Source organism: Esox lucius, chromosome 22, assembly GCF_011004845.1.
Source record: "Esox lucius isolate fEsoLuc1 chromosome 22, fEsoLuc1.pri, whole genome shotgun sequence".
NCBI classification, from domain to species: Eukaryota; Metazoa; Chordata; class Actinopteri; order Esociformes; family Esocidae; genus Esox; species Esox lucius.
In genome coordinates, this window is record NC_047590.1 from 2,536,020 (window position 1) to 2,560,202 (window position 24,183).

Here is a 24,183-nt window from a genome sequence, read left to right on the forward strand (position 1 = left end):
TCAAGTGACATTTTCTTTATTGCCGTTTTTGTTCATTGACACCAACATGTAAATATATATAGCACCGGTCGGAAGGAGCTCTGGTAGATATAATGAACTGACACGGGACGGGATGTGATAAGGGTGTGAGCTAACAAGGGATGTGATCTGGATGTGGCCTCTCTGATGACCACGACATCCAAGATGTAACAAGCTTTCTGATCACCTCGACTGCCTTCAGGATATACGACATCCAGGGTGATGAGCGCAGTACAGAGCAGTGACACAATCAGTTGTTCACCACCAAGATTCAGTCCCAAATGACTCCCCGTCATTCAGTGAATAGGGTGCAGTTGTGGTTGTGGGGTCATATTAAACAAAGCACAATCTTCCCAAGGACCTCCACTAGTCTGCCACTGACCGGAGCTTTGTCCGGAGCAGCCTGTCATTACAGTATGTACGGCAAAACATTTACCGTGAACATCATTGCAGTTGAATTATTCATGCTGAAAGCCCTTTGCAACGCCACGACAGGCGCGTCAGACAGCCATAGTCCTTCTCAGAACTGTTTATAAACACAGCGGTAAAAACAGAAACGGTTAAACGGTTATTCATCTGTAGCAGTGCAGCCAAATGAACAAGACAAAATAGGATGATTCAGATGAAGCCCCACTCCTTTGTGAGTTTCATTCAGGTTAAAAGGCAGCTTGTTCTGAGACGCGCAATGAAAGGGTCTGGTTTTCTGACAGGATTTTAGTTGAAGTGCAAGCTGTTGGTAAGTGTAGTCGTGATTCGAAAAACAGGCATTTTGAAATTGACAAAAGAAGGTGAAAAACTTAAAAACCCACATAAGGAGTTGTTTGTCATTAAACTTTTGAAATGCTTCCTGATATTTTTTGGTTGTGAAGAACCCTCCAATCAAAAGTGTTCCTCTGGTCACTGTAACAACAACCCCCCAGCAACCTGCCTAAGATCTTCGGAGCCAATCTCAGCGCTCGGCGAAGAGGACACAGTACGCCTTCAGTCACTGAATACTTTAACCTGGGGACATATTTTGTTTACGTTTGTAAGTGTTCAAGAAAATGTTGATAAATTAAAAAGAAGTATTTGATTCTGTGGTGTCTTTTAATCATTCACACTGTGTATCATATCTTCGTATTTTATTATAACATAATTTTCCCGCCAAAATAATGTAGTTGAATATCTACCAATGGTGTAACGACTACAGATTACACAAGCAAAGCAATTTCTGATATTTCTGTTTTTTCTTTCTAAAAAGCTTGGTGTTTAAAGATTAAGTAGTATGAAAATGAATTGTTTTGCTCGTGCTAACAACTCAGAGGTTGGCCCGCAGCCCGTTGACACTCAGTCTGGTGACGATGGGACAATCAGATAACCACACACTGTTCATGCGTGGTAAAACCCAGTTTGCTTGGTGACGCATATGTAGAAGGCAAATTTTATGCCAGTAGTTCAACTTTCCTCGATTACCTTAACTTTTCCAAAACTAGGCCAGAGAGGTGAGGACATATGTTTGAAAAAAGGGCGAAGGTTTAGGACATCCATCCGCTAGAGGGAGGAGGTGAAGACATCCGTCTGAAAACCGATACAGATAGATAAACCAATGTAGTGTTATTTCATCTAGCTTAGGATGGGCCGTACATGGGGAGTTAATGGCGTCAATGGTAAGGACAATGGATGTTGGTAACACCTCACCACTTCAACAGTAGACAACAGTACTATGGGTTCTATGAGGTTCACGGCCACATAACACAGCTACAACTAGTCCGCCACCCAGTCAAACGCACACAAATCGTTTGCCCTTCAGGAAACACTGTTTGTGATCTCTATAGTATTATTCTGTAAAATGCAACTTCTGACAGAAGATGAAGGCACAGGGGCAGGCAGGTCCAACATGTCTTCCATTTTGTTTTTAGTGGAGTGGATAACATGTAGTCTCACTAAACCCATCCCAGAACCCAAAACTGGTGGGTGTCCGATAGTACAACAGGAAGATTAAAACACCCCCATATTAAATCGCAGAAAACTCTGGAATGTTCCGTCCGGTCAAATAGTGACTTTTTTTAGTTCTGGGTTTTCCTCTAGTGGACTTCCACACCAATAGATCTTCCTCTGGCAGATTTATGAGCCAATTCCTGTGAGTGTGGTTAGAGGTCGGAGACCGGAGGTCGCAGGTTGTTCCTACTCAAGCTCCACCAGGAGGTCACCTTCTCCCACAGTCTCTCCAGCTTTACAGTGGACGCTCTTGACCTGGGGAAGAGAACGCACAGGCTGTTGGCAAACATCGGAACACAGCACACAACCATAGCGGTCTTCAGTGCGTTGGTGTTTTGTAGGTCAGGTATGTGTGCTAGGTATGTCTTAATTGGCTTCACCTTGGCAGCTCTAGCAGCGATCAAGCTGTTCTGCATCTTCATGGCTTCAATGACACAGATCTCCTGGCCTTCGGCCACCTGGGGAGTAATGAAACAGTGTGCTGAACTCCTTCAAGGTTGTTGTTTTTTATGCTCTCTGTTCAAGCAGTTGGTATTTCAACTGAGTGAATGCAAATGAAAAATCTAGAATGTCCGGATCCTTAAGGAAACCGTGTATGGGTGGACTATGAACGAAACGTGCTCTAACCTCTAAATAATTAATTAAATATGGAGGAAAGTAGCCTAAAATCGAAGCCGACAGTCAGCGCCTTAAAAAATACCATAGGAATTGTTTCACTTCATTGAACTGGAACATAGAAACAAAAAAGTATCACTGTCCAAATACTTCCGGAATTCTCCGGGTCATTAATGTGTACAACAATGCTTGACTAACAGAGAGACATTCAGTCATTTGCATTAGCTGGCGCCAGAAGCCCCATGTAATATTGATAGGGCTGTGTTCCCTGTCCTTCAGTGGGGGGAAGGGGTGGGGGTGGGGGTCCTACTTAATTCCGTGTCTGTCGATTTCATCGAGTACGGACACAGTTACATCACCAACAGATGAGGCGGGGCAACTACAGAGGAGCCATTACACACGGCACCTGGTGATCTCTGGGTTTGACAGACCCAGGCACCGCCCAACGGGACCACAGGATTTAGTAAAGACCACGTCTGGATATCTGGATAACGGCTGCGTTCACACAGGCAGCCCAATTCTTGACTAATCAGATCAGATCTTTTGACACCGACCAGGCCTAAAACCAGAACTGGGCTGGCTGTCTGAACTGGGGCTTGTTTTCTGTCACATGGGTGCTGTTACCATGTCTCCAGGTTTAACTGACACGGCGACCACGGAACCCGGCATGGGAGACCTCAGGATGCTGCTGGTGTCTTCTGGAACCTTCTCCGGCATGTGACCGGTCAGCTTGGCGGCCAGCCTACTCAACACGCGCAACTTAAACTGAACACAGAGAGAGAAAGGTTACACACACAGACAGACACACACACACACACCTTACTAAACATGCACAACTTAAAGAGAAAGGTTACACATACACACAGCTTACTCAACACATACCTTAAATTGAACATTGCCTCCTAGCCCCGAAGTTATCCACAATAACCTAATACAGACACCTAACCCTAAACTGTAACGCCTAAACAAAGTAACCACAGCTGCAACTTTTGCCCTAAACTGGAAATAGCATTCTAGTGGGGACCTGCTACAAAACCTTGTGGGGACTCTTAAACCAAACCCTAGGTTTTCCTGTCCTTATGGGCCGTCATTGTCATACCTGGTTCATACACACTGGCTTTGAAACTGAGTGTACATAGTTCTTCTACGGTCCGCCAGATGACAGCATTACTTTCTATCCATTTCCCTAGCTTAGCGGCCTGCTGGGTAAACGCATTAGTACAGCTTTACTGACTCATGTAATTGATTCCTATAGTCACTGGTGACCCCTCGTTAGCACAAGTGAAAACTTTAAAACAGGGCAGTAGGCATGGTTAACACAACATCAGTCACTTGGAGCTAAGCAACAAAGGGCGACGAAGCGACACAGCGCAGGATACTAAATAGGGAAGACGGGAAAGTGATGGGGGAGTTGGGGAAGATGTACTGTATGTCAATACGCTCCGATTTGCCGTTCTTACAAATCTATATGTCTTGCGGTTCACAGCCAGGACACCGGAATCTCTCCTGGGTCACAATCACTGACCTCTAAAGGTCACAGTAAAATAACAGCAGGAAGAAACCCGCTATGATAACGACCTCCTGCATCATCCTTCCTGATTGGCCGTTCGTTTGTTCACCCACATCTTCCCAGCACCTTCAAATAAAAATGTCAGTCATTTAAGTCTTATTCTCTGCCCCTGGTCCCCGTGTGAATAGGACCAACATCCCCAGCGCTGTATGTGTTTCACTCCACCAACTGAGCCCCCCCCTCCGGCCTCAGGACAGGATTCAACACAATTGCCAAACTACACACACGCCTGTGTCCTCTGTTCCACACACCAGCCTGCGGTGGGTAAAATAACCACCGGATGGCCACATGAAGGACACCACAGCGATTCACTGATCGCCGGCTTTCCCTCGTTGGAAGCCCAGCGGCTCACAGGCAAGACCCAGCTGCGCTCATATTTCAAATCTGTAATCTTGAGCGTTGGCACATCCCGGGGAAAGACAGGCTTCCCAGGAATTCTTTCCAGGAAGCCAAACAGAGAAACCCCCAGGCAGTTAAAACTAGGTCTTCCCAGGTCAGACTGAGGTCAATTTATGAGGAAAAAAACCCAGCAGAAGCAGCGGGTAAACTAAATACTTCTGTTGTGTTACACTCAACTGGCTGTGTTATGACGGGGTGGGGTAGGTGATGGGGGGCTGGGTGCTGTTCTGGACCTCTTCACTGTTGGCCACTACCACAGGGGTGAATGGGGGGGTCAGGGATGAAGGGGCTAAGGGAGGGGATGAGGACAGGGATCTGACAGCAGCAGAGCTCTGCGGGGAGCCTCCTAAACTCCACAATGAACACAAACATCCAGCTGTCGCCGTGGGATACAGGACGGAAAGATACTTACGGAGACCCATCTCCTCGACCTCCTCCCAAACCCGGCAGGACCAATCAGACCCCTAAGACCCCCCCCATCCCCAGCCCACCACTACGCCCCAGTCAGACCCCCCATCAGGAGAATGGCAGGAAGAGTAGTGGGTCCATTACAAAGCTTTGAAGGGACAGTGCTATTAATAGATCTGTGTTCCTCACGCCATAGGGAGGTGGGGTGGAGGTCTTTGAACAGGAAGCATGTAACAGGGAGCGACATCACTTCCTCTTCTGGGATTTGGGGACGGACAGCTTGTGTGGAGGGACAACTCGCACCACATCATATTAAAAGGCAATTTCAACCATCGATAAGAGGTACAGTTGAAGGTTGGAGGTTTACATAAACCTCAGCCAAATACATATAAACTAAAGCTGTTCACAACTCCTGACATTTAATCCTAATAAAACATTCCTAGCTCAGGTCAGTCAGGATCACCACTTTATTTTAAGAAGGTGAAGAGGTTGTAGAGAGAATGATTTATGCATTTGAATGATACATTTCAGCTTTTATTTCTTTCAACACATTCCCAGTGAGTCAAAAGTTTACATACACTAAATTAGTATTTGGCAGCATTACCTTTCAATGGTTTAATTTGGGTTTCAGGTAGCCTTCCATAAACTTCCCACAATAAGTTGGGTAGATTCTGGCCCCTTCCCCCTGACAGAACAGATGTAACAGAGTCAGGTTTGTAGAGTCCTTGCTCGCACAGAGTCCAGGGCTTTGTGATGGCTACTCAAATACCTTGACTTTGTTGTCCTTAAGTCGTTTTGACACATCTTTGGAAGTATGCTTGGGGTCATTGGAATTGGTTTGCGACCAAGCTTTAACTTCCTGACTGAGATTTTGCTTCAATAGATCCACATTATTTTCCTTCCTCATGATACAATTTATTTTGGGAAGTGCACCAGTCCCTCCTGCAGCAAAGCACCCCCACAACATGATGCTGCCACCCCCGTGTTTTGTGGAAGATGGAAAATATTCGTGATTTATCAGAATAATACCTCTCAGAGTCTGGTATAACAGTTGATTATTTCAAGTTTAGTTACGTGGATTCACGGGAACAATTGTCACAACATTGACAGAGAATGAGTACAAAGACCAGCAGAGTAACGTCATGACAGATTGTTCTGATAATACATTTCAAGTTTCAAGCTTATATTCTCTTCCAATGGTACAGATGAAGGAAATAGCATTTGCAGTACGTACATACAAGGAATAGTAGCCACTATGAGGTAGTCTAAAAATTCAAGGTTGCAATCAGATGGCTCCAAGAGGCACAGCAAATCATAGAATGTCGGTTTCCCAGACAACCCGGTCAAAGACTGAGATATAACAATCTGGACAGTTACTATATGGGGACTTAAGTTAACTATGCTCTTCCCAATAAGGAATAGAGCGCTGTTCACCTGTAGGATGTAAGTAATAATAACCCCCTGCTGTTCAAGAGCTTCCTCCTAGAGAACAGTTTCTTATGGCGGTTTTATGGCACAGGCAGAGGCCTGTTTCTCTTACTACTAAAAGTAGCCAAGGACCTGCTCAGCCAACATTCCATTCATCACTGCCCCTGAACACAAGACACTGGCCTTATAATTTGGAGACAGAGAAATAGAGACAAGTCTTTCAGTATGTGTAATTGATCAAGCATACAGAGTACAAAATAATGAATAAATAAGGACAATAATAAATACATTTTCTACAGTTTCATGGTTGAGATGGTGTTCTTTGGCACGTAAGCCTCCCCCTTTTCACAATTCAAATTTTCAGACCAGAGGACATTTCTCCAGAAAGTACGATCTCTGTCCCCATGTGCCCTAGCAAACCGTAGCCTGCTTTTTTATAGCGGTTTTGGAGCAGTGGCTTCTTCCTTGCTGAACGGCATTTCAGGTTATGTTGATATAGGACTCGTTTAACTCTGGATATAGATACTTTTGTACCGGTTTCCTCCAGCATCTTAACAAGGTCCTTTGCTGTTGTTTTGGGATTGATTTGCACTTTTCGCACCAAAGTACATTTTTCTCTAGGAGACAGAACAGGTCTCCTTCCTGAGCGGTATAATGGCTGCGTGTTCCCATGGCTTATTTCTTTCGATTTTTCAATGATGTCAAGCAAAAAGGCACTGAGTTTGAAGGTAGACCTTGAAATACATCCACAGGTACACCTCCAACTCAAATCATGTCAATTAGCCTCTCAGAAGCTTCTAAAGACATGACACTTTCTGGAACTTTCCAAGCTGTTTAATGGCACAGTCAACTTAGTATATGCAAACTTATGACCCACTGAAATTGCGATATATCTAATTATATGCGTAATAACCTGTCTGTAAACAATTGTGTAATTGTGTACAAAGTAGATGTCCTCACCGACTTGCCAAAACTACAGTTTATCAACTTGAAATCTGTAGATTGGTTGAAAAATGAGTTTGAATGACTTCCAACTAAGTGTATGAACATTTCAACTGTATTTGTGGCAAACAAACATGCACACATCTGACACAATTCAGACAAATCACATGGATGAATGATCTGAACACTTGGAAGAATATATTCACATCCATTTTCTTTTACGACAACTCATGGAAATAAAAAAGGGAAAGGAAAGAGTTGAGTGGGACAGGTGAGACAAGGGACAAAGAGACAGAAAGGAGGAGAGAGACAAGTGACCGAGAGAGCCAGAGAGAGTGAGGTGAGAGAGATAGGCGGGCCTCACCTGTGTTCCCAGGTATTGCAGGGTGATCTGTCCTGTGGCGTCTCTGGACAGACACTGTAGAACCCGGGGGTTCCCGTTAATGCTGAGAGGAAGGAGGGCCGAGGCAAGGTTCCACTCCCCGCTGACCTCCACAGATCCTCCGTCAACCTCCACCTGAAACAATAAGAAAAATGTGTTCATTACAATATCAAATACGACTGAATTACTTTCAGAATTACTTTTAAATCAGAAAGGATTTTCCTCACAATGAGTGGGTGATTTGTCCCGGTCGTACAGGATTTCAAATATTTTCTTCATTGTATTTTTCTATTTGACATAAGAGCTTGTATAACAACTATGGGCTACTACTATAATATTACACAGATATTTGCTTTTCTCCTTAGGTCTCCCTTAGATTTCGAGTTGCCAGAGTCACATTACTGATGAACACAGTCAGGTAACGACTAACATTAACATGGTATTTAGAAAGCAACCCACCCAAACCTGTCTGTTTTAAAGAACTTTTAGTAAGAGCCCTCATGCTAGTTTGTGTTGGGTTCTCGAAATGAACTCCAGCATCAGAGAGGCCTTCATGGGGGGCTGGTCTGGGGGTGGGGTGGCTTCTGGCCCCCCAGTCTGATGTGTGGTCCTGGTGGACTGGGGAGGTTGATTATGAGCATGTGTGAACCCAGTTAAGAGGAGACCTTGGTTCCCCTAAACGCCCACCAGCCCATGGTCAGCAGGTGTCTAAATAAGCAGGCGCTGAGCGATGTCCGGACGGGACCCCCCCCCCCCACAACCCCCCACCCAAGAGTGATGTCTGTCAGCTAGGACAGGACCCCCCCCCCCCACCCCACCCCGCCAACCCCCTGCCCAAGGTACATCTGAGCTTTGTTCAACCCCCTGACAGAGACCTACGGCATTCAGTCCTGGTACCAGAAACACAGCTGTCATTCGGCAGTGCGCGCGTGTGTGCGTGTGTGCGTGCGTGTGTGTTGCTCACAGTGAAGGAGGATCCAGAACGCGACAAGGAGACCAGGTGGCTTTTCTTCTCCAACTCCACCTGTAGTTCCCATTGGCTCTGTTCCTGAGAAGTGGTGGACACTCTGCAACAAACACACACACACACACACACACACACACACAAAATGATACACACGAATATAAATCCACACACCGTTCTTCCTACACTTTAGCTGTATTGGTGTCAGATAAAGTCTCAATCACCACTAAACTAGATGCCAGTTTGACATGTGACAACTTCACTAAGCTGATAGTAGCTGAAGCCTTTTTCAACAGTAGCTGCTGTCTGTCTGTGTGTGTGTCTGTCTGCCTCACAGCTAGTTGCTATCTTTATGTCGGTTGTGTAGCCACTGTGATCAGTCCAATGTGTTGAAAGGACAAGCAAGCAAGCAGGTTTATTTATATAGCACAGTTCATACATCGAAGCAATTCAATGTGATTTACAAAGAGAAATATATGAAAGTACAAAAACACAAAAACAAATACTCAAATGAAAAGATCATAAGAAGAAATACAATAAGAAAACATATAAAGATTAAAAATGGGATAAAAACATAGGAAGCTATAAGGCTAAACAGTGTGGTTAAGTTTAAGTGCTCAGTCATAGGCACGTGAGAAGAGAAGTGTTTTTAACCTGGATTTAAAAATGTATATGTTTGGTGCACATCTAAGATCTTCTGGTATTTTATTCCAGTTTTGTGCAGCTTAAGTGCTAAACGCAGCTTCGCCATGTTTAGTTTGGACTCTGGGCTCTACTAGCTGACCTGTGTTCATGGATCTAAGAGCCCTGATCGGTTTAGATTCTTCAAACATATCAGAAATGTAAATCAGAAACCATTCAGAGATTTATAAACTAAAAGCACCACTTTGAAATCTATTCTGTAACTGACAGAATGCTGATGATAGAATGCTGTTTTGGTGACCGCTTTGATTTGACTGTTAAATGTGAGGTCTGAGTCTATCAGAACACCAAGGTTACGCACCTGATCCCTGGTTTTAAGGGCCCGAGAATCCAGCTCTTTACTAATACTTCTTTTATTTTTGTTGCCAAACACAATAATCTCAGTTTTATCTTGTTTGAATTGTGTACAATTTTGGTTCATCCAGGTATTTATGTGCTCTATACAGTGACACAGAGAGTCTATTGAGCTGTTGTCATATGGTTCGAGAGCCATATATATTTGAGTATCATCAGCATAGCTGTGGTAGTTAATGTTGTTGTTCTGTAGAATTTGGCCCAGAGGTTGCATATAGAGATTAAACAGAAGCAATCCGAGAACTGATCCCTGTGGAACACCACATGTCATAGCCACCCTATCAGATTCAAAAGTTCAATGTCAGCTCCTCCCCTGACAGACCTCACTCTCCCTCCCTGAAACACAGACCAGAACAGGCCAAAAACTGTGACATTCCAGGGAAACGCCTATGTAGTTGTGTTTGTTTTCTCTAACTAAACTGTACTATGGGTAAGAAAATTTCCCCAAACTGTGGTTGAATCGGAATTATTTGTACTATCCGCAAAAAAGAAAAGGCTTTTTCAAAACCGTTTCGGGAGAAGGGTTAAAATGAAGGTTAGGCATTACCGGTTAGGTTTAGGTTTAGGTATAGTTATGGTTGGGGATTTTGTAAGATTTAGGCTTATTAAAAGTATGGATTTTTTTTTTTTAAGGACTGTCAACTTTAGTGTCCCCATTTCAATAGTTAAGTATGTGCGTCTTCAGCAGGAGGATCTGTTTTCCTCTACAGCTCTGAGGGAGGAGGCTCTGCTACTGAATGCCACTACAAAGACTGTCCCCTGCGGTTCATGAATAACGAAAGGAAACAATCTGAAAGAGGAGGAGAAGACTGAGAGGAAAACTGGCCAGATGTTTAGACAGATGGCAAGCCTGAAAGAGTCCAATACTTTGACCAGCAGACTGCAGCGCTGTATGAGGATCAACCCTGCTCTGTTGACACATCTACTACCCAGCTCAGTTAACTGGTGACATCTACTTCACAGGGCTGTTAACTGGCGATACGTCTACTTCATAGAACTGTTAACTAGGGATACATCAGAGGACTGCGCCGGGTCTACAAGCATTTAACATGTTACATCATGGAACACTTAGGATAAGACTTAAGATACAACACAATAATAAGACTTAAGATACAACACAATAATAGCCTGTATGAATAAACCAATGAGTGTTCAGAAAACAAAAAGCAGCAAGAGAATCCCAAAACTCAAGCAACACCCCAGCCCGTCCTGATCGGTGTTATTCAAACATCCAAAAATGTCCCTCGCAGATATAAAGTCATTTGACATGTTGCTTACCTTAGGTTACCCATGAACCTCTGGGAGCGCAGCTGGGCAGAGATGTAGAGAGCGGCAGCGGTGGCGAGGAGCTCCCTACGACCCTCAGGGGTCAGCCGGTGGCCCGTGAAGCCCTCTGGGTACTCCTCTGGTAGGAAGTTGGTAGTGATGTCACCAGATATGAAGCGAGGATTCGTGATGATCTCTCTGAGCAGCGGGATGTTATGGGTCACACCTGAAGGAGGATGTCAGGTACAAACAGCAGGGTCAGAACGGTCAGGGAGATTAAAGCTCCACGGGAAGAGAATTCGTTTGACTGTGTTGGTAAAACTAAGTCCAGCACAAACAGCCATATGGTCACTTCCATTCCAAGCTCCTCTAATTCCAGGCCGTCCATATAAACGTGCAGCAAGAAAAATCTCTGAACATGGGATAAGAGCGCGGGTTGGGGAGGAGGAGCTGGAAAGGAGGCACCACCCTTTAGATACCAGCTTCAACTCCAGCCAGACGCCTTCAGGCTGCAGATATAAACCGGTGACTAAACTCTAAGCTGGCTGCATAAAATACAATCTAGTGTTTCTGTTAATTTTAGAGACCAGCACTAGTCACGGTCCTGACATTCTGTTTATTTTAGTGTCCAACACTAGTCCCCGTCCTGACATTCTGTTTATTTTAGTGTCCAACACTAGTCCCCGTCCTGACATTTTGTTTATTTTAGAGTCCAACACTAGTCACCGTCCTGACATTCTGTTTATTTTAGAGTCCAACACTAGTCACCGTCCTGACATTTTGTTTATTTTAGAGTCCAACACTAGTCCCCGTCCTGACATTTTGTTTATTTTAGAGACCAGCACTAGTCACGGTCCTGACATTCTGTTTATTTTAGTGTCCAACACTAGTCCCCGTCCTGACATTCTGTTTATTTTAGTGTCCAACACTAGTCCCCGTCCTGACATTTTGTTTATTTTAGAGTCCAACACTAGTCACCGTCCTGACATTCTGTTTATTTTAGAGTCCAACACTAGTCACCGTCCTGACATTTTGTTTATTTTAGAGTCCAACACTAGTCACCGTCCTGACATTTTGTTTATTTTAGAGTCCAACACTAGTCACCGTCCTGACATTTTGTTTATTTTAGAGTCCAACACTAGTCACCGTCCTGACATTCTGTTTATTTTAGAGTCCAACACTAGTCCCCGTCCTGACATTTTGTTTATTTTCGAGTCCAACACTAGTCCCCGTCCTGACATTTTGTTTATTTTCGAGTCCAACACTAGTCACCGTCCTGACATTTTGTTTATTTTAGAGTCCAACACTAGTCACCGTCCTGACATTCTGTTTATTTTAGAGTCCAACACTAGTCCCCGTCCTGACATTCTGTTTATTTTAGAGTCCAACACTAGTCACCGTCCTGACATTCTGTTTATTTTAGAGTCCAACACTAGTCCCCGTCCTGACATTTTGTTTATTTTCGAGTCCAACACTAGTCCCCGTCCTGACATTTTGTTTATTTTCGAGTCCAACACTAGTCCCCGTCCTGACATTTTGTTTATTTTAGAGTCCAACACTAGTCCCCGTCCTGACATTCTGTTTATTTTAGAGTCCAACATGCCTCTGATGACGTAATGATCCAGAGCGTCTTCCATCTTCTGCAGGGCCTCGGCCCGCGTGGCGCCATAAGTCACCAGCTATGTAGAGCGAAGGGGGACAAACATAACACATTTATTCACACCGATATTTATCACATTACTGCGCATACAGAAAACACAGAGTTACTGTGATTAGCTAACCTTGGAGATCATGGGATCGTAGTAGATACTGATGTCACTTCCTTCTTGGATGCCACTATCCACACGCACCTGACAGAGAAGAGATGTCAACATTACGGCATCAATTCCTTTCATCTCATCTCACTCCAGGATGACTAAAATAGCAATTAACCATAACAATAATAAACAGAATTCATCAAACTTTATACATTCCCAGTAGTACAAAGTATTTCTGGTCACATCTGATGGAAAAAAGTACCTATGACAACAAAAAGAAAACTCATTGTTGTGGATTGAAGCAGGTTGTCATATCAGCGTGGGACAGGAAGGGAATGAACATTAGATCTATATTTAATAACAACAACAAAACATCCTTTATGATCCACCATACATCTGAGGAAAAGAGACAGTCGTGTAAATATCCGTGGGAGCGTTTGCTTTTCTTTGGCCGAATCAAAGTCTGTGGTCAAACACACACGCCACGTCCCAAGAGGACGAGAACGGAGAAGAAGGGAGCATGTTCTTAAACGAAAGGGAAGACCGGTCGGACGTTTTAATTGGCGCTCTGGGTTTTGGTTAGAGTTAGCCATTAGGGGTTTGGGGTTTTCCGGGTTAGGTTGAGGGAAAACAAATCACGTGCGTGAGACTGACGGACTCACGTTTGGAAGACTGATGGGTTCTTGGTACTGTGACAGACGTCCGATGGAGGGCAGACCAAACGACTTATATGGATCCTGGGAAAGAAGAGAAATGCAAATGTCTTTATAACCGCCTTATGACTGATTTATAACTGCATAATAATCTCTCTACAACCTCTACACGAATGCTATATAATTTCTTATTAACCTTAAAAAAATATATCTTTATAATCTCTACACAACTGCTTACAAAATGAATATGCTGAGAGACTAGCACATAAAACAGCTTTATTGCTGCTTTACGAAAACTATTAGATCGCACAAACAATAATAACACATATTTTATAAAGACCTTTCCATTACAGTATGAATGTCACATGTGGTTTGGATTTGCATTCTGGTCAGAAGACCACAAGTACGGCGGGATCTTTAGTGAAAACAGAGTCAGGACACTCGTTTAACGTCCCATCCTAAAGAAGGCAATGTCCCCTCACTGCCCTGGGGATCTGAGATTTGATCTTAACACCAGAAGGAACAGCGCCCACCACGACACCAATTTGAGCTGTTTACGGATGTTGGAACCACGACAGGACAAAACGTTGTTGGCCCACCTCAGCGTAGACACGGCTCTCTATCGCCCAGCCATTAATGGGGATGTCCTCCTGCCTGTGAACCAGGGGGAATCCTTTGGCTATCCGGATCATCTGCTGCACCAGATCCAGACCGGTGATACACTCTGTGATTGGGTGCTCCACCTGGAGGTTAAAAGGTAATTCGGTCAGTGAACCAATCCAATGGGAGACCCGGTTTGCAACTTCTTCTGACTTTCACGAACACACACCGACCGAGTGCTGAACTGCAGCTCCCAGGACCCACCTGGAGGCGTGTGTTCATCTCCAGGAAGTAGAAGTTCTTCTTTGAGTCCACCAGGAACTCCACTGTGCCAGCGGACGAGTACTTCACCGCCTTGGCCAGTTGTACTGCCTGCTCCCCCATCGCTCGACGTGTGTCGGGGTCCAGAAAGGTACTGGACATACCAAGAAGGCAAACGTAGACTCAATCTAACCAAGCAGCCCATTACGTCCAAAACTCAGAAAGATTTGTTCTGAGCTGAAGGATAAGAGGCTGGTACAATTACACAATACGTTTTCTTTTTGTTTTGCTGTTATGTTACCAGTGAAAACACAGCCAAGCATTTACTGAATGAAGGGTAAAAGGTGAACGTGTTGATGTCTGACCTTGGCGCCTCCTCCACAACCTTCTGGTTTCTCCTCTGAATGGAGCACTCCCTCTCATTGAGCCACAGGGCGTTCCCATGCTTATCAGCCAGCACCTGAGAATGATTACAAACACTGACATTACACACACACACACACGCATGCACGCACGCACACACACACACACACCGCAACCAACAAATCCCCAATGAAAGCAGCGGACAGGCTGACCTGTATCTCAATGTGTCTCGGGTTATCAACAAACTTCTCGATCAGTAACCGATCATCTCCGAAACTGGAGGCAGCCTCCTGTGACGACAAGCGAAAACCTTCCCTGGGAACGAGGGAGTTATATAAAACAAAATAAAAATGTGTTTTCACGTGTATTGATGAATGCACTCCTCATAAGACAATTAATAGGATATCATTTTTATGAATGTCATATTACGACCTTATTACACCACTTACGACAGCCTAATTACCGTGACCCTAATGACCTCACCTTGTCTCGTCGTCGTTCCAGGCGATTCTCATGCCCTTCCCTCCTCCACCCGCTGAGGCCTTGATCATTACAGGGTAGCCTGAAAGACCCGGGGTGAGAGGTCACATCAGTTCAAAGGGCACAGCTCAGATCAAACTAAAGTGCCCAAAGTTTGCACTTCATGAACGTAACATCCCGAAAATCGGGAGTGTGGGTTCACCCAGTACCCGTTCACCAAAAACTCCCCACTATAGAACAAACTCCAACAAAGAATTCAGCCCTTACCGATCTGGCCGGCGATCTTCACGGCGTCCTCCACATTCTGTGACAGAGAGAGACGGTTTTTAGGGTCCACTGGTCGCCACCAGAGGGAGCGCTCTCACTCTTACACCAGTCGACGGGCATCAATCGATTCGATAATCCATTTACCTTCCCGTCTACCTATTCTACGCCCCCCGTCAATCATAGCCTGGGGGGCAGCGGCGGGCGGACAGGCCGTCCCATCCGGGTCAGGCTCTACGCCCCCCCCCTGCCCTGCGACAGCTACGTGAGAACAACCACCTTTATCTGTTTATCAACCCACCACCCGCCTGCGGGGTGTTAAAGCAAGCTGCACACAGAACTATTAGGACCATCACAGAGCCCATCTATTTACACCATGGGGGCAGGGAGGGGGACCAGAAACTGCAAGGAGGAAAAAGAGAGGGGACAGAAAGGCACGAGGAAGATGGGAGAGAGGGGTTGGAGACTGATGAGGAGGAGGGGGTGGAGACTGAAGACGAGGAAGGGATGGAGGGAAATCACATGCTTGTGCGGAACGCTGAATGGATGAACCAACGCTTTTGTCCCGCTGCGTTTGATTGGTTGTGCGGACGGTGGCGTCTCTCCGAGAGCGGTTGCCTGTGAGGAGGGGGTGTGGCTCACCTCAACGACCCCGTCGAAACCTGGGATCACGTTGACCTTGGCTGCCTTGGCGAGGAGCTTGCTCTCGATCTTGTCTCCCATGGCGTGGATGGCGTGGGTATCGGGACCGACGAACACCACGTCCTCCGCTGCCTGACACGCCCGGAGACAGAGACGATAAGCAGAGAACAACCCCACGAGAACGGAGCGGACAGATTTAAAGAGCAACTTCGAGAACAGACGTCATGTTAGAGGCTGTAAAGCATCCTGGTTTCACCCGATTAAGAGATAATAATCTGACATACGAAAACAAAAACATTTGAAAGGATATTTTTACATAAGTGGAAAAACCGAGCTCACACAGAGGCGGCTCGAGAGACCAAGCCGGGCCAGCGCGGGAGCACTCCTAAACGCTGCGCTAATAACCCGTCAAAACGGCTCCTTCTCTGGGAACCAAACACGAACCCCTTCAGGGTGTAATAGAGCTGTGTTGTGAGGTCAGATTAGCCGGCTCTAACATTAGCCACACAGCCCCTGGAAACGTGGCACTGTCTGAGGCGTTTAATGAACAAGGAAAGACAGCAGCAGGGGTGGAGGCTGCTTGTAGCTCTCTCTCTCTCTCTCTGGTTGTCTTTGTGTTGAGGGGGATGGATATTACTTCCTGCCTGCTGCCATGACAGTGCCTGAGGTCCATCGTCAGGGGCTACAGCAGGACGCATTCCCAAACTGCGCCCTGTGCATCCTGCATCTAGCGCGCACTACTTTCAACTAGAGTTCTATGGGCCCTGGTCTGAAGTAGTGCCCTAAAGTGGAAATGGGGTGGCATTTGTGACGAACCCTTAGGGGCCAGTTATTAGTATGGAGATTCAGCCTGAATGACTCCCAATTCAGCGCCATTAAAGTGAATGGGCCCTGATTCCAACGACGCAGCTTGAGGAACAATGGGAGAGGAGAAGGAGGAACCTGGGTTCATTCCGCTGATTCATTCAGGAAGTTTGGAAGGAATAAGCCAAGCTTGGGGGGGGTGTAACTCGGAGAAAACAAATAAACACCTACTCAGGTTAAATAATTAATTCCCATCTCCCTCAGTGGGAGACACAGTAAAACTACAATTTGTTAAACCAGCATGTCAAGAATATCAAACAACACTGCTTTCTATGGATGGATTTTTATGGATGGATTTTTCTAAATCTTTTAAACCGACATGTTCCAAAGTAAAATAACCCCTCGAACATGAACAATTAAATCAAGGTAAGACCAAAAGATGACACACTCACAAACAAACAAAGAGACAATGACACACACACACACACACACACACACTATTACACACACAGACACACACACACTATCTCAATTTAATCACAATAAATCTGCCTGATCCTTTTCAGGCATCAGTCATCCTCTCTCGGCAGCGTCATGCTCTCGACCCACCAGGTAGGTGAGCATCAACCACCACCACCACTATTTCTACAGGTGACCCGGCATCCACCGAAATCTGTCCAGGAGACCCCAGAGTTCTGTCGGTGAAGTCCACTCAATCCATGTCAACACAGGTGTCAAATGTTTGTGTTTGAGTGGAGAGCACACCAAAAAATACAAATAAAATAACAGGTTTCACAGCACGGCGGTAACAACGCTAGGGTTTCCGGTTCAATCCCTGCGGGGGGCTGCATGAAACAAGTATGAGAATGTCCTCGCTGCTGTAATGTGTCGCACTGCTAAATGACTCTAATGTAAATGTAACCATCACATTTGCCTATAGCCCCCCCCCACCCCCCCAAACCCCATCAATCCTTTACACCCTGAGGGTCTTTCTCATGCTAACAGGACCCTTGGCCTAATCCCCCACCCCCTTCAGCTCTACACCATCCACCGAGCCCCCTCACCCCCTTGCCCGTTTTGCAATGCGTAAAACCTGCACAGACTATTCACTCACTGTTAAGGGGTGAGGGGTCCATTGAAAAGCTAATGAGATGACATCTCCATTTCCACAGCAGGTCCACACAGTCCACTGAGACACACACACACACACACACACACAGTAGCTAGGACCAAGTCCAGAACACGATGGGGATTGACAACCTCCTGTAGTACGATTCGGTCTAAGGGCCCCTGGTACCTCCTGTAGCACAGGGTTCAGTCTAAGGGCCCCTGGTACCCCCTGAAGCACAGGGTTCAGTCTAAGGGCCCCTGGTACCCCCTGAAGCACAGGGTTTAGTCTAAGGGCCCCTGGTACCTCCTGTAGCACAGGGTTCAGTCTAAGGGCCCCTGGTACCTCCTGTAGCACAGGGTTCAGTCTAAGGGCCCCTGGTACCTCCTGTAGCACTGGGCTTGGTCTAAGGGCCCCTGGTATCACCAGGACGACTGCAGCTTGGTCCATAGTGTTATGATTTAATTTCACCATATGTTACACAATGATTTACTATTTTCAACTGATAAAATGTGAAGATCATAACCCTAACCATATCAGAACGTATTGATTAAAAAACACTGACAATTATTTCATTAGTTATTTAAATACGTTTGAGCAATTTTTGCATTTAGATTTATGCTGCGAACAGTTTTGCCTTTATAACCCATTACATTTCCATGACTCCAAACAATAAATAAATATGTACAGTTGAACCATAATCTAGTGGTTGTCTGCTTTCTGTGCAATATATTTTACATAGTATGCTTTTCACTTTAGACACATATGTAGGCCATTTCCCTGTGGGACAAAGTCCAACATATTTATGAACAGTTTCTATGGTGTACTGTGGACGATACTGGAGGTAGTGGATCAAGAAGTAGATATGAATGCTACCTACTTGGAATGAAATACCACTGTTTACTGGTTTAGCAAAAACATGAGCGGGTTTACAGTGAGTTAAATGGCAGGAAATTACTGCATCAACAGCAAAATATTTGAGGTGTTTCATCTAGGCCTTTGGCTTCTTCTGCAAGCCTTTGGCTATACTACAGTGGGGGGGGGGGGGGGGTAGAACTGTGGGCAAACATCTTTCATTAAGTAAATTACTTAAAGTAATTTGAAAGATAGTGTCAATTCTCTTATCATCAAGTGAGCCTTTTGGCATCTGTGTGTTAGGATTGCAAATCTGATCTTCACCCTGGAGATCACACCCTTAATAAAATGAACTGGGGGGGGGGGGCAAAGCCTGTAGCTAAGAACAACAGAGGGGGACATGGAGAGCTGTGTTTCAAGATAGATTTGGGAACCCCAGAATTACTCACCAGTCTCTTGGCAAACTCTTTATTTTCAGACAGAAATCCATAGCCTGGATGCACCTTTAGAGACAGAAGAGAACCAGCTGAAAACAGATTGACACACAACCCTGTGTCTTCCAGTGTGTGTGTGTGATTCCCATAACTTACATATTAACACACAACCCTGTGTCTCCCAGTCTGTGTATGAATCCCATAACTTACATATTAACACACAACCCTGTGTCTCCCAGTCTGTGTATGAATCCCATAACTAACATATTAACACACAACCCTGTGTCTCCCAGTCTGTGTATGAATCCCATAACTAACATATTAACACACAACCCTGTGTCTCCCAGTCTGTGTATGAATCCCATAACTAACATATTAACACACAACCCTGTGTCTCCCAGTCTGTGTATGAATCCCATAACTAACATATTAACACACAACCCTGTGTCTCCCAGTCTGTGTATGAATCCCATAACTAACATATTAACACACAACCCTGTGTCTCCCAGTCTGTGTATGAATCCCATAACTTACATATTAACACACAACCCTGTGTCTCCCAGTCTGTGTATGAATCCCATAACTTACATATTAACACACAACCCTGTGTCTCCCAGTCTGTGTATGAATCCCATAACGTACATATTAACACACAACCCTGTGTCTCCCAGTCTGTGTGTGATTCCCAAAACTCACGGCCTGGGCTCCGGTTATTCTAATGGCGTCCATGATAGCGTCCATGTTGAGGTAACTCCTGTTGGTTGGAGCCGGGCCCACACACACCGCCTCGTCAGCCATCTTCACGTGGACCTGGGGAGGCAGACGCGGGATCACCAGGGTAACCACGTGTCAACAATCTGGAGCCGTTGGTGCTCAAACAGTTACATCCCAATATCTTCCACAGTCTGATTTTTTTGGTTTTCTAAAATGTGTTTCAAGAATTTCTAAATTGGGTGTGAATGATGTCTGGAACACACAATGTAAAATTAAATCACCTTATCTTCCACACACGCATATCCAAACACACACACACACACACACACATTAACCACCCATGGAGTCAGCAGTGATTGACAGACATTGTCAACGCTAGGACACATTCCATGGGATTAACACAAACATCTGGATCAACAAGGTGTGTGTGTGTGTCTGTGTTGGGGGAGGGAAAGGGGGGTTACAGACCAGTTGGGTCCCTGCGTCTATAGACAAAGAGGTGCTAAGAGAGGCATCATGTCTGTGTTCACTCACACACACACACACACACACACACACACACAGGTCAACAGTATATACTGCTGTACATCTACTACCTATATTTAACGTGCCTTTAACACAGAGCAACACCAGCATTACCACACATCGTAGGGCGATACGCGGTCTCCGTGGCGACCCAATAAACAACTGCATCCAACGTCCTGTCCGACCAATGAAGAGGCCAGTTAACAGCCCTCTATGTTCTACTCACACCACGTCATCAAGCTATGCTAACCAAACCATTCCCAGCTGGAACCACACGTGACCCAACAGCACCCTGGCTTCGTGTGGCTCCATCACAAAGGTCTGGCGGTCAAGAGCGCTGGGCCAGTAAACAAATGGTGGCTGGTTTAAATCCCTAGGCCCCAAAAAAAATAAACGGTCATTCTGTCCCAGAGCAAGGCATTAATAATTGCGCCAATGTAGATTCTGTATATAATGACGTTATTAACATACATAACGTAAGAGGTACCGGGGAATAGAGGAACCACAGAAGAACTAAGACCCAGGCAACATTGGAAAACAAACTAACTGAAGGACTATTGAACAAGAAAAATGTGAAATACAAAAACTGTTTTGACCAACCAATGCGGGAATCGATCTGGCTCACCAAACGCAAACAGACGCGGAGCACAATCACATCATTCAACAAAGCGTAGGCAGTGCAAACATGACCTGGAAGTGAACAGAAACCTTCTGCAGAAGCCATAATCGCCCCTTAATCGTCCCTGAACATCCCTCAATGAAAGGGAGGTCAAATAATGTCTTTAGAAAACAGGGTGGACTTTCGCAGGGGGCACACACACACAGACGCACACACACACACACAGACGCACACACACACACACACACACGCACTCACTGCGTTGGCGTCAACATCACTGTGAACCGCCACGGTCTTGATACCCATCTTCCTGCATGTCTTCATCACCTGGAGGATGGATACATTTAGTTCCTACCAGACTGAGGCAACTGTTTCAAAAACGAATGAAGTTGCTCTACATAAAAGCTTTGTAAGATGACTGAAATCAACGTGAAGGCAAAAGAATACCTATTAATATTACTTTTATACAAAGTACACCAAATTCAGGAAATTATGTAATTTTCTATATGTAATCTGCTTTTGAAAGACAACTAATTTGCAAAAAAAAGATTACCCTTAACAAATGTAAAACATACTGTATAATTAATAATGATAATTATAACTGTAACTACATCTGAAATATCAAAGCTGATCTAACGTATGAAATATAATAAAAATCTACACAAAAGAAAATAAAACAACAGAACATTTTTATTTCATGGCTTATCATGGCTGGTTTCCTGTCTCTTTCTTTTTACCACAGATGAAGTGTTGGTTAGTTAACAAAGCACAGTCTTACCCTGCAGGCGATCTCCCCTCTGTTTGCAATAAGGATCTTATCAAAGGTCTAGTATAGTGAAAGGATAGAGAGGGATTAGTTTGGGAACCTGTTGTCACAACAAATGCTCTTCTGTGTCTGTTTGTTTGTACACCATCAAACACATGGTAAGTGAAAACGTCTGCCTAAGTCTTTCCGTTCGGCTGTTTCAGAACACCTTATAAAACTCTGAGCATCTTTCCTCCTTCAACACCCCCCCCCCTCCCCCCACACACACACAGCCCCAAATCCCAACTGCTAAGCACTTGGCCAGAGGCATGGCTGAACCATGCTTGTTTGAAGATCAAAGAGGATGTGACTTTTTGTTTATATTGGTGATTTGAGGGAAATTAAGGTTTCCCCTTGGAACATTGAGTACAACAGGGAGGAATGGAAAGAGGGTGTAAATACGCTGCAGCCTCCAACAAATCGAACGGTCTATCCAATATTGTTTTTTAACAATAATGAACGTGTGTCAGGACACTCTGTATGACATAAGTTCTTGACTGTAAAGGGGCATTTGTTGTTTTGCAACATAACTGATACACTGTCTTTAATCTGAAAAACAATCGCAGGCAAACACAGCTTGAGCGTGCGAAGTCGGGAAAGACCTACTTGAAATGATCCAAGAACAAGTATTGCTTTAGCAGCAAAACTCTTTCAATTTTGAGTTTTACAACAGAATTGGTGTAAAGAACAGAACCGTCTATGTCTTTATTTATTTACATACAGAACAACACAGATCTCATCCCTTAGATAATTTGATAACCCTACCTTCTCACTGGCATCATAAACAACTGAGTATCGAGCTCGACCAGCCACAACACAGTATCTAGACTGGAAAGAGACATGCTGCAGAGGAGATATCAGAAACATGAATATTATTAGTAGCAGACTAAAATGTTAGAAATACTTAAAATGTGAAATGTCCTCCTAATGGAAAACTAACATAATAATGGGCAGAAACTTGGTGACAGCTGTTCTATTTCCACCATGCAAATAACGGCGCCCATAATTGATAAGCTAAAGAGGCTAAATATCCAGCGCTTCCGTTCATCACGTTATTCATGGGATTTTTCATTGGAAACAGTTATATTTCAAACATGTGGTAAACATTAAAAGAGTTCAGGCTTGGGTAATTAAGCGTGACAACCTGTAAGCAAACTGAAAGTGGTTCGGACTCTGTGACATTGACAGAGGGGGAATGGACTAAGCTGTACAGTCTGTAGTTGGAACATACTGTGAAATACAAGATTTAAATGTCAGACAAGGAATCTAACAAACGGCCGAAAAGTGACACTGTTGGAGAATTCATTTGTGACACAGGCATACAAACGGACTTGCTAGCTTGCCAGGCTAAAGAACACAATATATTTTATTGTGCGGCGAGGGAAACGTGCAGTTAAAAGCATCCTTTCCCAGAATCCCTTTAGTGCAAGAGCTCAACAAGTAATTGAACACTCAAACTACATTCGTAAAATCTAGAAGATAGTTTGATATAAAGCCAGCTCACCTTGGCAGAAAGCAAAACTCTTTGCAGAGTTGGAGTTATCATGTACGCCGCCATGTCTGTCAGGGTAAGGGGAGGCGCCGCAATGACGTAATGGCATAAGGGAGTGTGTTCTGTCTTCCAATCAAATTGTACGTAGATTACGCTCGTTCATAGAGCATTGCCGAAGTACAGTACATTTTTGCATTTTACTGTAGCTATAATTGAAGTGCAGTAAACTATTTTTTATAAAGCACATAGCATTTTACTTACATATTCAAATGATTTAACCTGCAATAATGTTGCATAGTATATTAATGTTGCATAGCCATTAGTGAAATGTATATATATATTTTTGTATAAAAAGCTTTGAACAAAGTGCATTTAATCCAAATGGGATATTAGTTTCATACATTCAAAAGAAAATATGCAAAATATCATTGCCTTCTTTATACTATATATAAATAACTGACTCAGATATTTAATTGTCAGTTCATTATGTATACTTTGTAATCAATGAAAACAAAATGTAGGTGATACTCAGACCGCCTCATGAATGACCATTTAAAAAAAACTTTGTGTTGTAAATCATCCAAGTTTGTTTACCATATCGACGATTCGAACTGTAAAAACTCTGTTGGCGCTAATCATGATATAATTCCATTCTGAAACGTAAACATACATTTAATTTAAAATTATCAGCAAGTATGCCTATGCGTCCAAAAGAAAAGTCGATCCCAGAACTATTGGTAAAAGGAGACATTCCAAATTACATTTGTTTTAATGCAAAACAT

General features: G+C 44.3%; 1 protein-coding gene across 1 annotated transcript; it reads right to left on the reverse strand.

Moving 5' to 3' along the window:
• pcca (propionyl-CoA carboxylase subunit alpha) lies at positions 1-23,507 on the reverse strand. The gene is made up of 22 exons (XM_010886690.4): positions 23,414-23,507; positions 22,675-22,752; positions 21,883-21,930; positions 21,363-21,431; positions 19,943-20,056; positions 19,262-19,315; positions 16,046-16,177; positions 15,407-15,443; positions 15,143-15,221; positions 14,872-14,974; positions 14,662-14,756; positions 14,300-14,450; positions 14,035-14,178; positions 13,445-13,519; positions 12,807-12,875; positions 12,629-12,704; positions 11,038-11,251; positions 8,704-8,806; positions 7,722-7,874; positions 3,235-3,375; positions 2,376-2,453; positions 1-2,250 (listed from the first exon to the last, which is right to left on the reverse strand). The coding sequence occupies exons 1-22, from the start codon at positions 23,465-23,467 to the stop codon at positions 2,182-2,184; spliced, it is 2,136 nt and encodes a 711-aa protein (XP_010884992.1). The 5' UTR covers positions 23,468-23,507; the 3' UTR covers positions 1-2,181.
• Between the last annotated feature and the right edge of the window lie 676 nt (positions 23,508-24,183).

Coding starts and splice junctions, on each gene's coding strand:
- pcca (XM_010886690.4), bottom strand. CDS start 23,467: ATGGCGGCGTACATGATAACTCCAACTCTGCAAAGAGTTTTGCTTTCT. Junction 14,757..14,871: donor CGAGACACATTGAGATACAG/GTCAGCCTGTCC, acceptor AATCATTCTCAG/GTGCTGGCTGATAAGCATGG. Junction 11,252..12,628: donor GGATCATTACGTCATCAGAG/GCATGTTGGACT, acceptor ATCCTCCTTCAG/GTGTGACCCATAACATCCCG.